The 16542-nt window shown below is 44.9% G+C and overlaps 1 protein-coding gene across 1 annotated transcript in view; it reads left to right on the top strand.

The window, feature by feature from the left end:
* Positions 1-16542, top strand: part of LOC140466600 (uncharacterized) — a 154513-nt gene that overhangs the window by 113272 nt on the left and 24699 nt on the right. Inside the window, exon 16 of the mRNA XM_072562051.1 lies at positions 1298-1414. Within this exon, the coding sequence (XP_072418152.1) occupies positions 1298-1414 (117 nt within the window). The remainder of the gene's footprint in view (positions 1-1297; positions 1415-16542) is intronic.

Raw genomic sequence — 16542 nt, 5'->3', positions numbered from 1 at the left:
CGCTGGAGGGCATCATCAATGACGTGGCAGGGGAAATTGTGGTCTTTAAAGAAGGAGGCCATCTGGTGTGTTCTGTGGTGGAACTGGTCCTCCTGGGAGCAGATACAGTGGAGGCAGAGGAACTGAGAAGAAGGGATAGCATTTTTACAGGAGGCAGGGTGGGAGGAGGTGTAATCCAGGTAGCGGTAGGAGTCGGTGGATTTGTAGAAAATGTCAGTGTTGAGTCGGTCACCATTGACAGCATGGCCAGCGGACTTGAGTTATTTGCCAGCTCTATATTCACCTACACCTTGGCCAAACGATACAGACCTTGTCCCTCATGTCTTCTCTCCTCCATCACCCACTCACAGCCGTTCCTGACCCCCTTCCCTCCCCCTCACACCCTATCTCCTCACTCCCTATCTCCCAACCTGCCTCTCAGCACTTCCCTTCCTCTCCTGCGCATCGACTCCCCTTATTCACTCTCCCCTCTCTCAACTCCTCTCCTCTCCTCACCCCATCCTGCTCTCCACTCTTCCTTACCCTGTCCCTGTCCTTTCCAATCACCCCTTCTACTCTCCCACTCCCCTCTCCCTCCCCTGCCCACCAAATCCTCACCACTCCCACTCACCCCCTCCTTTTTCCCACTTCTCTCCCCTCTGTCACTCCCCTCCGTCACTCCCCTCCTTCTCTGCCCTCTCTCACTCCCGTCCCTGAACTTTCCTCTCCCCCCACTCCCCTTCCCCCCACAGATTTCTGTCAATTCCAGTTTCCATTCCAAATCTTTTTCCGACATTTGTGGAGCCTCCATGTCTCCAGCATTGTTTTCACACACCCCATTCTTTCTTGTTTATGTCTGATCGGAGGACGTGGCCAATACCGTTTCTAATGAAGAGTCAGTTGGATCATGTGGGTCTGGAGTCATCTGTAGGCTGGACCAGGTAGTTTATGGTCAGCTCCCTTCACTGTCAAACAGATCACTACCATTTCCACTCAGTGTGGTGGGATTTGAACTCAAAAAACTCAATATAACACCCTGGACGATGAGACGTGGCTCATGTACCTGTGACCATACTCCCCATACCTTACCATCGGTTGCTCGGCCAGGCTGGCATCTCTAGAGGTCTTTAGGGACCTTCTCATCCCTTTAACCAAGGTTTGAATCACTTTTCCTAAAGCTTTGTTGTCCCATTTCCTGTAGCTGTTTAGAAAGGTGCTATGCAAATGCACGTTGCTGTGGATAACATTATCAGCCCAGGATGTCCAGTTATTTAACTCATGCAGTTAACTGTGCAAATGTATTTCCTGTTCCAATCAGTGTCAAAGTGATTCGTTTCGACTGCTAAAGTACAACATCAGCACGGCCCATAAGTACACAGGACAAAGCCCAGTCTTACTGGTCAAACGGCACAACGTAACTCCTGGCATGTTCCTGGTAAGAGAGGGCATTGGGTGTGTGGGAAAACAAATGATGGTTCACTTTCAGAAAATGTTCCCCATTTAATCCAATTACCATGAATTAAAACATTAAATGCTGCTCCAAGAACATGTATGTCCCAGTGTCTCTAATCTGTGCCCTGATTGGATGAGAAAGCCCCTACTCTAGTTGGTTGTGAGATTTCATCCCCAATTTCCACCCTGCTGACACTCCCCAACATTGCTCAGCCGACGTGGTCAACATTGTGACACACTCGTTCCTTACACAACCCAACACATGAATGCCTGCTTGATATTCCAAATGGCCCTTTTTTGTTCCCTGTCTCCAATATTTTAGTTGCTAAAAGACAAAGGAAGCAGAAACAGGAACCGTGTTTTAAGTTCCCACTGTGATTATTTCTCATAGGTGTTGTTTGGATCTGATCATCTGATATGGGCGGCCCGGTGGCACAGTGGTTAGCACTGCTGCCTCACAGCGCCAGAGACCTGGGTTCAATTCCCGCCTCAGGCGACTCTCTGTGTGGAGTTTGCACATTCTCCCCGTGTCTGCGTGGGTTTCCTCTGGGTGCTCCGGTTTCCTCCCACACTCCAAAGATGTGCAGGTCAGGTGAATTGGCCATGCTAAATTGCCCGTAGTGTTAGGTAAGGGGTAGATGTAGGGGTATGGGTGGGTTGTGCTTTGGTGGGGCGGTGTGGACTTGTTGGGCTGAAGGGCCTGTTTCCACACTTAAGTAATCTAATCTAATCTACTTCCGAGTGACTCTGTCACAACCATTGGAAGGGTCATCAACTCTGGCGGTATCTTTAACCAATGTTTGACCACTTTGTTCTCATGCAGTCGCTGATCATGTCTCCAGATGTAAACCAGGGATGTCAATGCAGATAGGATACGTGCAGTAACAGAGAGAAGGCTGTTTCACTCCTTGCTTCAGTTCCATCAATAAATGAGATCATGGCCAGTGATCTATCTCCTTATCCCTAAACACTGCTGAGGAACAAGGGTCCCCTTGGATTCCCACTGTCAATTTTTATTTGTGGAAGGCAGTTCCAAACTTCTAGCACAGACTTGGTGATGGGAAGACCATTAGGTGGGGTGGTTACCTACCTGGACCCTACCCCAGTCCCCCCTCCACCACTGCTGACTAGCCAGCGATGTCCATGTCACACAAATGAGAAAAAAAGGTATTGACCAAGGATGGGATGGTGTCCCAGGAAAGAAATTGAGTTTATAAAGATAATAGAGGACAACGACCTCCACGCTCCCAGTGTTTAAATAAAAAGGGTGAGAGGCAATGGTTCACATCTGAAAGTGAGTAGGTCAACGTAGAGACCCATGAGTAACACTGCCAGAAGCAAGGAGGGAGACAGAAAATGAACATGTTCCCTTATGCAGTTAGTAGTGGTCTGCAGAGGAAATATCTGGACTCGGAGTCTCAACATGAACAATAATAGTGGCAAGAAGTGAAGACTATATGAAAGAACAGTAATGCAGTCATAACTGGCTTACAGAAAAAACACTGGATGGTGAGACTTACCAGGGACACCAACAATAGATAGGAGAGGATAATAAATATATTGAATAATGGGAAGAGCATAATTGATCCGCAATGATAATGGCAACCAATCATAATGTATTGAAAGAGGGTAGGTAAGGGCTCTTGTCAACTTTCCTGGCCACTGCATATCGAGGCTAGTAAGTGGCCAATTAAGGACCATTTAAAGGTGTCATCCCTCTAGCCCTGGGATTCAACCAGCTGCAAGTGTCACTGTTGCTGTGCAGGGTGTGGGATAGGTCAAACTGTGTGGGCTCCTTGTCACCTTGGGAGAGTTGTGAAGATTAGTCAAAGCCCCTCAATGCCTGATCAAGGGAGTTTCTTTTTTTAATTGGATGTGGATGTCACTGTCTGGACCAACATTTATTGCCTGTCCCCAGTTGCCCAGAGGGCAGTTACAGTCAACCATATTTCAGTCAGTCTGGAGTCACATGGAGGCCAGACCAGATAAGGATGCCATATTTCCTTCCCTAAAGTGCATAAGTTAAATGGATGATTTTTTTTACGATATAGTGGTCATCATTAGACCGGCTTTTTCAAGAATCATAGAATCCCAAGCAGGTCATTCAGCCCATCAAGTCCACTCCAAACAGTATCCAACCAATCCCTGTAACCCTGCATTTCCCACAGCTAATCCACCTGACCTGCACATCCTTGGACCATGGGAGGAAACTGAAGTACCCCAGAGGAAACCCACACAGACACGGGGAGAATGTGCAAACTCCACACAGACAGTCGTTTGAATGTGGAATCAAACCCAGGTCCTTGTGAGGCAGCAGTGCTAACCACTGAGCCACCATTTCCTGGAGTTTTATTGAATTTGCATTTTACCATCTGCCATGGTAGGATTTGAACCCAAGTCTCTGGGATTTTTGCCTGGGTTTTGGATTCCTGGTGCAGTGACATTACCACTGCACCATGATTTCTCCAACAGGCAAGGTAATACCAGCTGACAGGCATGCCCTCCTGCCTATATTTCTGACTCCCTTGCCACCATCTGCCCATTACCTTCAACCTGAGACCCATCTGCCCCCAACCTCACAAATCACTTTCCTTCGTTCTGCATCCTCAATGATCCCTGGTTGCCCTTTCCACAACTTCCAGGATTCCCCAGCAACCTCTGAACCCAGAAGACCCCAGCCCATGATTAGTGGGGATTCTGCACAAGGGTCTTAATTCTGGGATTTGACTCATGGGTGTCCTCGCCATTGCCTGACTGGTTTGTAGATCAATGAACTCTCCTGAAAAAAAGGCTTCCTGTGGCTCTCCAGCTGCCTCACTATGATTCCAACTCTGTGTGTAAAAGTATTTCTTAATTTCACTTTTGAAAAATCTGGCTCTAATTGTGAGACCACAGTCCTGTTAGTTTGACCTGTCAGTCATCGGGAAAATGTTAGAATCTGTGTTAAAGGACACAAATACTGGACATTTAGAAGAGAAAGGTAAAGTCAGATCATTTCATCTCTGTGTGTTATCTCTCTTCAAGTAAGTTATCCCTTTACCCTCCTTGTTTATTTTAAAGCCCGGCTGACAGTGCCATAACTTCTTTAAATGAATTAAACACATGATGCTGAAAATACTCAAACTGTTGGGCAGCATCAATACAAGAAAAAAGAGAGTTAACATTTTAGTTTGGTCCTAAAAAGCTCTTGTTTCTCCATTATTTCTTCGGAAGCGTATTTTCTGATCAGATTCAATCCTGTAGGTCCTTCTCTGGATGCAGTTTCTAGAGTCTGAATTTTGGGAAGAGTTGTACCATATCTTGGGTGTGATTTGTCCAGAGCTTCGTACAGTTGTAGTATTAAAAACCACCCTGTTGTGTAGATTCATTGTTTTGACCTCACTTAGTCTGGTGGGCGACACCATTTTGTTTATCATAAACGTTACTTCTTTCAAATGATCAGAATTTACAATTGGTTTGATTCTCTAGTCTTTACAAAATTATTTTTTCAAGGAAGTGTTAAGGAGATGCATGTTTAAGGAGGTGGTTTTCTAATCTTCGTCCTCCTGTGATTTGTTGGCGTTTTCTCAGGCTTTTTGTATTTTCTTTAACTATTCTAAAATGGAATAATTATCTGAAATCTTTTGGCAAAAATATAATGCATTCCAATTGTATGCTGTTAAGCTGCAATGTATTGCACTCTTGTAACCGTGGTGACATTTGAAATATACCATGGAATTAATGCTTAAAGAATTTCAGTAGCCCTTTCAGTCTTGATTCTCTAGTCTGTGGTTCCTTGAGAGAAACTGCCTTGATCTAGCAACAGTTGTTGTATGCAATTAGCTATTACTTCAAAGCTACTTGAAATGTACTTCCAATTGAACAAAATAAAACGAAACAAAGTGAGGCCTCCTCCTTGGATAGGCATCTGCTTGGTGTTTCTCAGAGAAAGCAATTTGTGTTTAAGAAGGGTAGTAAGGACAAGCCAGGGAACTATAGACCAGTAAGCCTGACATTGGGCAAGTTGTTGGAGGGAATCATGAGGGACAGGATGTACATGTATTTGGAAAGGCAAGGACTGATTAGGGATAGTCAACATGGCTTTGTGCGTGGGAAATCATGTCTCACAAACTTGATTGAGCTTTTTGAGGAAGTAACAAAGAGGATTGATAAGGGCAAAGTGGTAGATGTGATTTACATGGACTTCAGTAAGGCATTCGATAAGGTTCCCCATGGGAGACTGGTCAGTAAGGTTAGATCTCACAGTATACAGGGAGAACTAGCCATTTGGATACAGAACTGGCTCAAAGGCAGAAGACAGAGGGTGGTGGTGGAGGGTTGTTGTTCAGACTGGAGGTCTGTGACCAGTGGAGTGCCACAAGGATCGGTGCTGGGTCCTCTACTTTTTGTCATTTACATAAATTATTTGGATGCGAGCATAAGAGGTACAGTTAGTAAGTTTGCAGATGACCCCAAAATTGGAGGTGTAATGGACAGCGAAGAGGGTTACCTCAGATTACAACAGGATCTGGACCAGATGGGCCAATGGGCTGAGGAGTGGCAGATGGAGTTTAATTCAGATAAATGTGAGGTGCTGCATTTTGGGAAAGCAAATCTTAACAGGACTTTTACACTTAATGGTAAGGTCCTAGGGAGTGTTGCTGAACAAAGAGACGTTGGAGTGCAGGTTCATAGCTCCTTGAAAGCGGAGTCGCAGGTAGATAGGATAGTGAAGAAGGCGTTTGGTATGCTTTCCTTTATTGGTCAGAGTATTGAGTACAGGAGTTGCGAGGTCTTGTTGCGGCTGTACAGGACATTGGTTAGGCCACTGTTGGGATATTGCGTGCATTCTGGTCTCCTTCCTATCAGAAAGATGTTGTGAAACTTGAAAGGGTTCAGAAAAGATTTACAAGGATGTTGCCAGGGTTGGAGGATCTGAGCTACAGGGAGAGGCTGAACAGGCTGGGGCTGTTTTCCCTGGAGTGTCGGAGGCTGAGGGGTGACCTTATAGAGGTTTACAAAATTATGAGGGACTTGGATAGGGTAAATAGACAAAGTATTTTCCCTGGGGTGGGGGAGTCCAGAACTAGAGGGCATAGGTTTGGGTGAGAGGGAAAAGACATAAAAAAGACCTGCGGGGCAACTTTTTCACACTGAGGGTGGTACATGTATGGAATGAGCTGCCAGAGGATGTGGTGGAGGCTGGTACAATTGCAACATTTAAAAGGCATCTGGATGGGTATAAGAATAGGACGCTGAAAATGTGTTGCTGGAAAAGCGCAGCAGGTCAGGCAGCATCCAAGGAGCAGGAGAATCGACGTTTCGAGCATGAGCCCTTCTTCAGGATGCTCTTGGATGCTGCCTGACCTGCTGCGCTTTTCCAGCAACACATTTTCAGCTCTGATCTCCAGCATTTGCAGTCCTCACTTTCTCCTCATATGAATAGGACGGGTTTGGAGAGATATGGGACGGCATGGTTGGGTTGGACCGAAGGGTCTGTTTCCGTGTTGTCCATCTCTATGACTGTATGACTCTATGGTGACTCAGAAACCAGGAGAAATAATCTCAAGCTAAGGTCAGCTATTTAAGACCTCAATGGGTGGGGAATATCTCTTCCCTCTGAGTTTGGTGAATCTTTGGAATTCTCCTCCACGGAGGGCTGTGGAAGCTCAGTCATTGAGTAAGTTTGAAGACAAGAAGGCAGTAGATTTTTGGAGACTAATGACATCAGGGATGTGGCAATAGTGTGGGAAGGTAGATGATGTCGATCAGTCAGAATCTAATTAAATGGTATAGCAAGCTTGAGGGCTGATTGGCCTAGATTCTACAAACAGCGGAAATAGTTTGTCTCTTTCTATTAGTGATCTTGAACATTCAAACTTTCAACAAATTACTCCGTCACCTTCTAACTTCTAAGGAATATAACCCCATCTTGAATCATCTCTCCTCATAGCTCCACCCTTGAATCCAAGGTATCATTCAAATTGAGTACGTCTGTAGTGCAGACACTCCAGTGTAGCCTTCACATGGCATGATGTCTACAACTACTCACAATCCTCAAGTTGTGATCTAACCAGGGCTCATCACTGAAGCATGACTTCTCCCATCTTGTATTCCTGATATAAATGCCGGCATTCCGAAAGGTCCTTTTGATTATTTTCTCGTCCTCGTCTTGACATTTTAACTAATTGTGTACCTGGGGCACTGCAATCCCACCTCACACCCCTCTCTGAATTTTCACCGATTTTATTGTGGCAAGTCCCAGCCTTTTAGGGTTTCGGATGATGGATGACTTTACCTTTGCAATCGTTTGTCACAGTTTTGACCGCTTGCCTAGTCTTTCAATATCACTGTGATGTTACGCTTCCATCTCCATTCTTGACATTACTATCAACCTTTCTGTCATTGGCAAATTAGTACACCATCATTGGAGTTATTAGAAGATGTTGGAACCTGTAGCTGCCTTGTTTACTGTGATTTCTAGTTAATCCTGGAATTTATTTCTGAAAATCAGACTTTGCGTGGAAAATGAGATTTGCCTAGAAACCTGCACAGTACATATATGGAGGAGAGTGACAATGCTGGTTTTGAATTCAGCAGCACCAGGTTCAAATCTCTAGTGACAGAATTTGAATATTTAAAACACAAAGATGTACATTGCTATTGTACATTTCTAAATCTTAGGGCAGTCCAAAGCTGACATTCAATGTTGTTATCATAACTGAATCCCTCACTATTAATGTTCTGAGGGATTACCAATGACCACAAGCTGAAATGGACTCTCCATATAAATACAGTGGCTACAAGAGCAGGTCAGAGGCTAGGAGTACTACAGTGAGTAACTCACCTCCTGACTCCCCAAAGTCTATCCACCATCTACAAGTTGCAAGTCATGACTGTGATGGAATACTTCCCACATGCCTGGATAGGTGTAGCTCTATCCACACTCAAGTCGCTTGACACTGTCCAGGACAAAGCTGCCCACTTGATTGACACGACATCCACAAGCATCCACTTCCCCCACGACCAATGCACAGTAGCAGCAGTGTGTACCAACTACAAGATGCACTGCCCTCCCATCTGAAAGGACAAGGGCAGCAGATACATGGGAACACCACCTCCTGCAAGTTCCCCTCCAAGCCACTCATCATCCTGACTTGGAAATATATCGCTATTCCTTCACTGTCACTGGGTCAAAATCTTGGAATTCCCTCCCTAATGGCATTGTGGGTCACCCCACAGCACCTGGACTGCAGTGGTTCAAGAAGGCAGTTCACCACCACCTTCTCAAGGGGAACTAGGGATAGGCCATAAATGCTGATCCAGCCAGTGATGCCCACTTCCCATAATAAATGTTTTAAAATCTTAGTGTAACTCTCTCTAAATAGTACAACACAGCCCTGAATTAAAGGCAAATGAGTAGGTGTGTTGCAGGGAAACAGTGTGGAGAATGGGAATGCACACTCTGATATAGGTGGAGCTGTGATTTTTTACCATAATCAGAGCTATGATGTGGGTCAATGGTGCTTTGAGGGAGATGCCAAATTGCAAGAGCATTTCACTCTGAGAGCAAATTACCATGCCTGACGTCAAGCTGAAAAATTCCCTATTAAAACAATTATAAATGAGCTGAAACAATCTCTTGCAGCTTTGAGTTTGCTGCTGGTTCCCAAGCTGCTAAGAACTGGATGGTCCTGGGAAAGTCTGAATCCTCCAAACAACCGGAATAAACTTTATCTTGGAATCCTTTCAGTCAGCTGGGTTCAGGATGTGGGTTTCGATGGGAACTATAGCCAGCTTGGGTCTGCTGTAGAGATGCTGAGAGGGCAGAAGAAGCTCATGTTTTTATAATTAAAACTATCATTGAATTCGGGTCAGAAATCTCAGGGAAAGATGGAAATCTGTGATTTGTAAAAGTTAGCTTCTCCATTCCCTTTGGCGACTGTCAATTAATTGTCATAATATATTACAATTGAAAGCCAATAATTCTGTTTTATAATTATACACATGTACATCTGAAGACAGAAAGCTGTCCAGAGATAGATTCAGAAAGACTGACACATTGGACAGAATCTTATGTTTTCTTTTGGCAAGGTGTGAAGTTTGATGAGTGTTTTGGAGAGTTTCTGGCTGCGAGGTCTCATGCCATACTTTATTTTATCGAACTTGCCTCATTAACTACCTACTCTACTCCCTATGGCACCACTCACTACTGTTTCTAACCTTATTCTACCACTCACCATTTCTGGAAAAACTCAGCATTGCCAGGATAGCTCAGCATCCCTGACACCAGGACCATCTTCACAAGTCCATTGTGTACCCTAGCAAGCTTTGTCAGTCTGGAGCTGCCCTCTAAGTTCCTGACCTTTACCCCGGGCTTGGCAGAGAAGGGAATATTAGTGGCCAGTGAACGGGTAGGGATCTGGAGGTCCTTCAGGGCATGGTACTGTTGACACTGGACTTCCCCCTTCCCTGGGAATGACAGCAGAGGCTACAACATCAGACTGCACCATCCTGGTCTGAGGATTCCACCTGGGTAAATGCAGTCTCAGCCGCTTGGAGGAAGAAGCTCAAAATCCTTTTCCACTCTGCCAGTATGAAGTTATTTTATATTCACTTGTGGGATGTGGGAGTAATTGGCTACCCAGCATTTATTGCCCTTCTGTGGTAACCCTCAAGAAGGTGGTGGTGAGCTGGCTTCTTGAACCACTGCAGTTCATGTGCCATAGTTAGACCCATGATGTCCTTAGGGAGGGAATTCCAGGATTTTGATCCATTGACACTGAAGGAACTGTGATACATTTCCGAGTCAGGATGGTGTGTGACTTGGAGGGGAACTTGCAGTTAGTGGTGTTCCCATGCTACCCTTGTCCATCTAGAGGGAAGTGGCCATGTGTTTGGAAGGTGCTGTCTAAGAATCTTTGGTGAATTTCTATAGTTCACCTTGCAGATATTACACACTGCTGCGACTGAGTGTTGGCAGTGGAGGGCGTGAGTGCTTATGGATGTAGTGCCAATCAAGCGGGCTGCTATGTCTTGGATGGTACGAAGCTTCTTGAGTGTTGTTGGAGTCACCCCCAAACACGCAAGTGGGGAGCATTTTACATACTCCTAACCTGTGCCTTGTAGGTGGTGGATAGGCTTTGGGGAGTGAGGAGGTGAGTTACCTTTTGCAGTATTCCTAGCCTCTGACCAGGTATAGTAGCCAATGTGTTTATGTGGTGGGTCCAGTTGAGTTTCTGGTGTCAATGGTAACACCCCCAGATGTTGATAGCTGGAGATTCAGTGATGTTAACACGATTGAATGTCAATGGACAGTGCTTAGATTGTCTCTTATTGGTGATGGTCATTGTCTGGCATTTGTATGGTATGAATGTTACTTGCCAATTGTCAGCTGAGCCTGGATATTGTCTAGATCTTGTTGCATTTGAGCACAGACTGCTTCAGTATCTGAGGAACCATGAATGGTGCTGAACACTGTGCAATCATCAGTGAACATCCCCCACTTCTGTCCTTATGATGGAGGGAAGGTCATTGATGAAGCACCTGAAGATGTTCGGGACCTAGGCCCTACACTGAGGAACTTCTACAGAGATATCCTGCAGCTGAGATGACTGATCCCCAACAACCACTACCATCGTTCTATGTTGTGGAGGAGCCGGTGTTGGACTAGGGTGGACAAAGTTAAAAATCGCACAACACTATGTTATAGTCCAGCAGGTATATTTGGAAGCACTAGCTTTTGGAGCACTGCTGCTTCATCAGGTGCTTGTGGAGAGGATCATAAGACACAGAATTTATAGCAAAAGATTATAGTGTCATGCAACTGAAACGATATATTGAACAAACCTAGGTTGCTATTAAGTCTATCATCTTTCAGAATGGATTGCAGGTTTCGGTTCATTAATATGTAAATCCCAGAACTTCTTTCAAGTCAGGTTCTTGAGATAACTTAAGGTTTTATAAGCTCAGACAATGCATTAAAGGTGTGAGGTTAAAGTCTGTTTGTATCCCAATCTTGAGCTAGACTGGTTCCAAAGTAGGAATTTATAAAATGTTACATGCCTGCAGATTGTGTGCTTTTTGAGTAAAATAGAATGTGTCCGCAAATCGAATTCTGCAAATGTGAATTCAGGCATATGTGTATATGCAAGTGTGAAAGAGAGAGAGTGTGGGTGCACGCATGTAAGTATGTGCATGAGAGTGTGAGTGGACATGAGAGAGTATGTGTTTGCGTGTGTGCATGCTTGGTAGAGTGTGTATGCGTGAATGGAACAGAGTATAAGCCTGTGAGAGGGTGTGTACATGGTTGTGACTGTGGGGGTTGTGTGTCTGTGAGAGAGGGTTTGAGTGAGTGTATGAGTATGCAAGAGTGTGTGTGCATATGTGCTTGCACTCCGAACGTTAGTGCTTCCAAACAAACCTGTTGGATTATAATCTGGTGTTGTGTGATTTTTAACATTGTCCTATGTGCCAGTATGACCCCAACTAGTGGAGAGTTTGTGCCCATTGATTGCAGTTTTGCTCAGGCTCCTTAATGCCACACTCAGTTGAGTTTGGCCTTGATGTTATGAGTGTTTCTCTCATCATGTCATCACCTTCTCTCCGATGCCTCACACTCATTCTATCTGTGCTACTTTGCCCACCTGCCACCAAGACCCATGCTCTACCTCTGTCACTATTAAAGCAACATCTTCCCTCACTCGCTGTCTGCCACTCTAACAGCTAACTTCTCACCCTGGATGCCGTCCACACTGTCTGCTCACCCTGATGGGACAGGAACAGCTGTGCCACCGCTTTCATCACCTTGAATACCTGCTTCTCTCTTTGAGGTAAACAGATCAGAATAAGGTTGAAAGAATGAAAACTTTTGTTAGGGTGTCCGATATTTGGCTTCTCAGCCCTTTATGGGAGAAAGATGCTGACAACTACTGCCTGAGTGACTGACTGACTGACTGACTGAGTCTAATGCTGTGCCATAAGCCCCTGAGCGAAGGCTATTCCACTGGACTTGACTGAGGTGTGCCAACAACCATGACAATGGCCTGCTAAATAGCACAGCACTGCAGTAGTTCAATGAGCCTGGAATCTCTGGCTGAGGGGACTTATGCACAAAGGCAGGGATGCTGTGGGCATCCAGGTAGGCTCAGAGTGAGTGAGCACCATGGGAGCAGGCGAAGAGCCCAGAGATGCAGCCTGGTCCAATCCCTGAGCAGAGTGTCTGTCCCTGAGCACACAGTGTCCTTGCTGCAGCATTGCAACGAAAATTTCCAGGACAGCCACAGACACTGCTCTGAGGGACAGAAGCGTCCTGTTAATGGATTGGAGATGTGCCGTGAGGCAGAGCTGAAGTCACCAGGTCTTGTTTTAACTTCCATGTTGTGTCTGATTTGCTTGCAACCGGCAGGAGGACAGGAAACTGCATAATAATAGAACATAGAACATTATAGCACAGTACAGACCCTTTGGCCCTCGATGTTGTGCTGACCTGTGGAACCAATCTGAAGCCCATCTATCTTATACTATTCCATTATCATCCATATGCCTATCCAATCACCATTGTGGGTGGCACTGTGGCACAGTGGTTAGCACTGCTGCCTCACAGCGCCAGAGACCTGGGTTCAATTCCCGCCTCAGGCGACTCTCTGTGTGGAGTTTGCACATTCTCCCTGTGTCTGCGTGGGTTTCCTCCGGGTGCTCCGATTTCCTCCCACAGTCCAAAAATGTGCAGGTTGGGTGAATTGGCCATGCTAAATTGCCCGTATTGTTAGGTGAAGGGGTAAATGTAGGGGAATGGGTCTGGGTGGGTTGCGCTATGACGGGTCGGTGTGGACCTGTTGGGCTGAAGGGCCTGTTTCCATACTGTAAGTAATCTAATCTAATCTAAAAAAAATGCCCTTAAAGTTAGCGAGTCTACGACTGTTGCAGGCAGTTCCATGCCCCTACTACTCTCTGAGTAAAGAAACTATCTCTGACATCTGTCCTGTATCTATCACCCCTCAATTTAATGCTGTGTCCCCTCATGCTAGCCATTGCCATACGAGGAAAAGGGTCCATCCTATCTAACCCTCTGATTATGGTACCCGTGACAATAAATTCAATTCAATACGTCACCTCTCAAGTTTCTTCTCTTGAATGAAAACAGCCTCAAGTCCCTTAGCCTTTCCTCATAAAACCTTCCCTCCATCCCAGGCAACATCCTAGTGAATCTCCTTTGAACCCTTTCCAAAGCTCCCACATCCTTCCCATAATGCGGTAACCAGAGCTGTATGCAATACTCCAAGTGCGGCTGCACCAGAGTTTTGTACAGCTGCAACATGACCTTGTGGCTCCGAAACTCAATCCCTCTACCAATAAAAAGCTAACAAACCTTCTTAACAACCGTATCAACCTGGGTGGCAACTTTCAGGGAGCTATGTACATGGACACTGAAATCTCTCTGCTCATCTATTCTACCAATAATCAAACCATCAGCCCAGTACTCTGCATTCCTGCTGTTCCTTCCAAAGTGAATTACCTCACACCTTTCTGCATTAAAGTCCATTTGCCACCTCTCAGCCCAGCTCTGCAGCTTATCTATGTCCCTCTGTAACCTGCAACAGCCTTCAGCACTATCCACAGCTCCACTGACCTTAGGGTCATCCGCAAATTTATGAAACCCATCCTTATATGCCCTCATCCAGGTCATTTATAAAAATGGCAAACAGCAGTGGCCCCAAAACAGATCCTAGTAACTGAACTCCAGGATGAACATTTCCCATCAGCCACCAACAGTCTTTTCTCAGTAACCAATTTCTGATCCAAACCGCTAAATCGCCCTCAATCCCATGCCTCTGTATTTTGTGCATTAGCCTACTGTGGGGAACCTTATCGAATGCCTTACTGAAACCCTTATACACCATAGAAATTGCTTTACCCTCATCCACCTGTTTGGTCACTATCTCAAAGAACACAATAAGGTTTGTGAGGTACGACCTACCCTTCACAAAACGATGTTGGCTATCACTAATCAACTTGTTCCTGTCTTGATGATTATAAATTCTATCTCTTATAACATTTTCCAACACATTACCTACATTAAAGTAAGGCTCACTGGTTTATAATTACCATGGTTGTCTCTACCCCCCTCCTTGAATAAAGGGACAACGTTTTCTAACCTCCAGTCTTCTGGCATTATTCCTGTAGACAACAATGGCATAAAGATCAAAACCAAAGGCTCTGCAATCTCCTCCCTGGCTTCCAAGTGAATTCTAGGATAAATCCCATCCAGCCCAGGGAACTTATCTATTTTCACACTTTCTAGAATTGCTAACACCTTATGAACCTTGTTCTCCTTTTGAACTTCAATCCCATCTAGTCTAGTAGCTTGTATCTCAGTCTTCTCCTTGACAACATTGTCTTTTTCCACTGTGAATACTGATGAAAAATATTCATCCAGCACTTCTCCAATCTCCTCAGACTCCACGCACGCATTCCCACTATTATCCTTTCTCTAATCATTCTTTTATTTCTGACATACCTGTAGAAAACTTTAGGGTTTTTCTTGATTCTATCTGCCAAAGACTTCTCATGTCCCCTCCTGACTCTTCTTAGATCTCTCTTTAGGTCTTTCCTGGCTAACTTGTAACTCTCAAGCGCCCTAACTGAGTGTTCATGTTTCATCCTAACATCAGCTTTCTTCTTTCTCTTGGCAGGAGATTCAATTCTTTAATAAACCACGGCTCCCTCACTCAACCACTTCCTCCCTGCCTGACAGGTACATACTTATCAAGGACACTCAGTAGCTCTTCCTTGAATAAGCTCCACATTTCAGTTGTGCCCATCCCCTACAGTTTCCTTCCCCATCCTATGCATCCTCAATCTTGCCTAATCGCATCGTAATTGCCTTTCCACCAGTAATAACTCCTGCCCTGCAGTATATACCTAGCCCTTTCCGTCGCTAAAGTAAACATAACCAAATTGTAGTCACTATCACTAAAGTGCTCACCTACCTCCAAACCTAATACCTGGCTGGGATCATTACCCTGTGTTCATGAGATGAGGTGCACAATTAATAAGATCATTAAGGTCAAGCAGTAATCTCCAGTATTGGGGACTCTGCCACCTAGCAAGACTCTCACCAGGAACTTCCCAATTTGAGACAGACCTCGTTGGATTTCTCATGTGATTCTATCACATTTCATGTCATAGCCCACATCATACGGACTTCCACACAATTCCACACATAGAGATATGCACAAAATTAAATTCACAAATCAAGTCAGGATCTTTCCCAGTGTCCTGGTCAATATTTCTCTTTCCACTAAAGCCACCAATAAGAGATGAATCAATTCTCCCTCTTGTTGTTGTTTGTCAAGAAAAATGACATTGTTAAATGAAGCACTCCAACCCCTTCCCATTGTTATCAACTCGAAACATTAACTCTGTTTCTCTCTCCACAAATGCAGCCAGATCTGTTGACTGTCTCCAGAACTTGCATTTTGTGTTTATGGTCTCCTTGTGCTCAATATGCATCCTTCAACTGGCACCAACAAAACATCTATTTCCTGTGGTGACATTATCTCCAGCTCTTTTTCTCAGGGGGTGGTAGATGGGGTCCAACTCAATGTGTTTGTTGATAGAGTTCTAGTTGGAATGCCATGCTTCTAGAAATTCTGGTGTGTGTCTGTTTGGCTTGTCCTAGCATGGATGTGTCATCCCAATCAAAGTGGTGTCCTTCCTTATCTGTATGTAAATATACTAGTGAGAGTGGGTCATGTCGTTTTGTGCCTAGTTGGTGTTCATGTATCCTGGTGGCTGGTTGTCTGCCTGTTTGTCCAATGTACTGTTTGTTACAGTCCTTGCACGGTATTTTGTAAGTAACATTAATTTTGCTTGTTGTCTGTATAGGGTCTTTCAAGTTCATTAGCTGCTGTTTTAGTGTGATAGTGGGTTTGTGGGCTACCATGATGCCAAGGGGCCTGAGTAGTCTGGCAGTCATTTCCAAGATGTCTTTGATGTAGGGGAGAGTGGCTCGGGCTTCTGGACATGTTTTGTCTGCTTGTTTGGGTTTGTTGCTACGGACTCTGTTCATTGGGTACCTGTTCTTTTTGAATACACTATATAGGTAATTTTCCTCTGCTCTGTGTAGTT

The sequence above is a fragment of the Chiloscyllium punctatum genome, chromosome 44, assembly GCF_047496795.1.
Source record: "Chiloscyllium punctatum isolate Juve2018m chromosome 44, sChiPun1.3, whole genome shotgun sequence".
NCBI lineage: Eukaryota > Metazoa > Chordata > Chondrichthyes > Orectolobiformes > Hemiscylliidae > Chiloscyllium > Chiloscyllium punctatum.
Note: the sequence above shows the minus strand (reverse complement) of the source record. Positions and strands in the feature narration are given on the sequence as shown.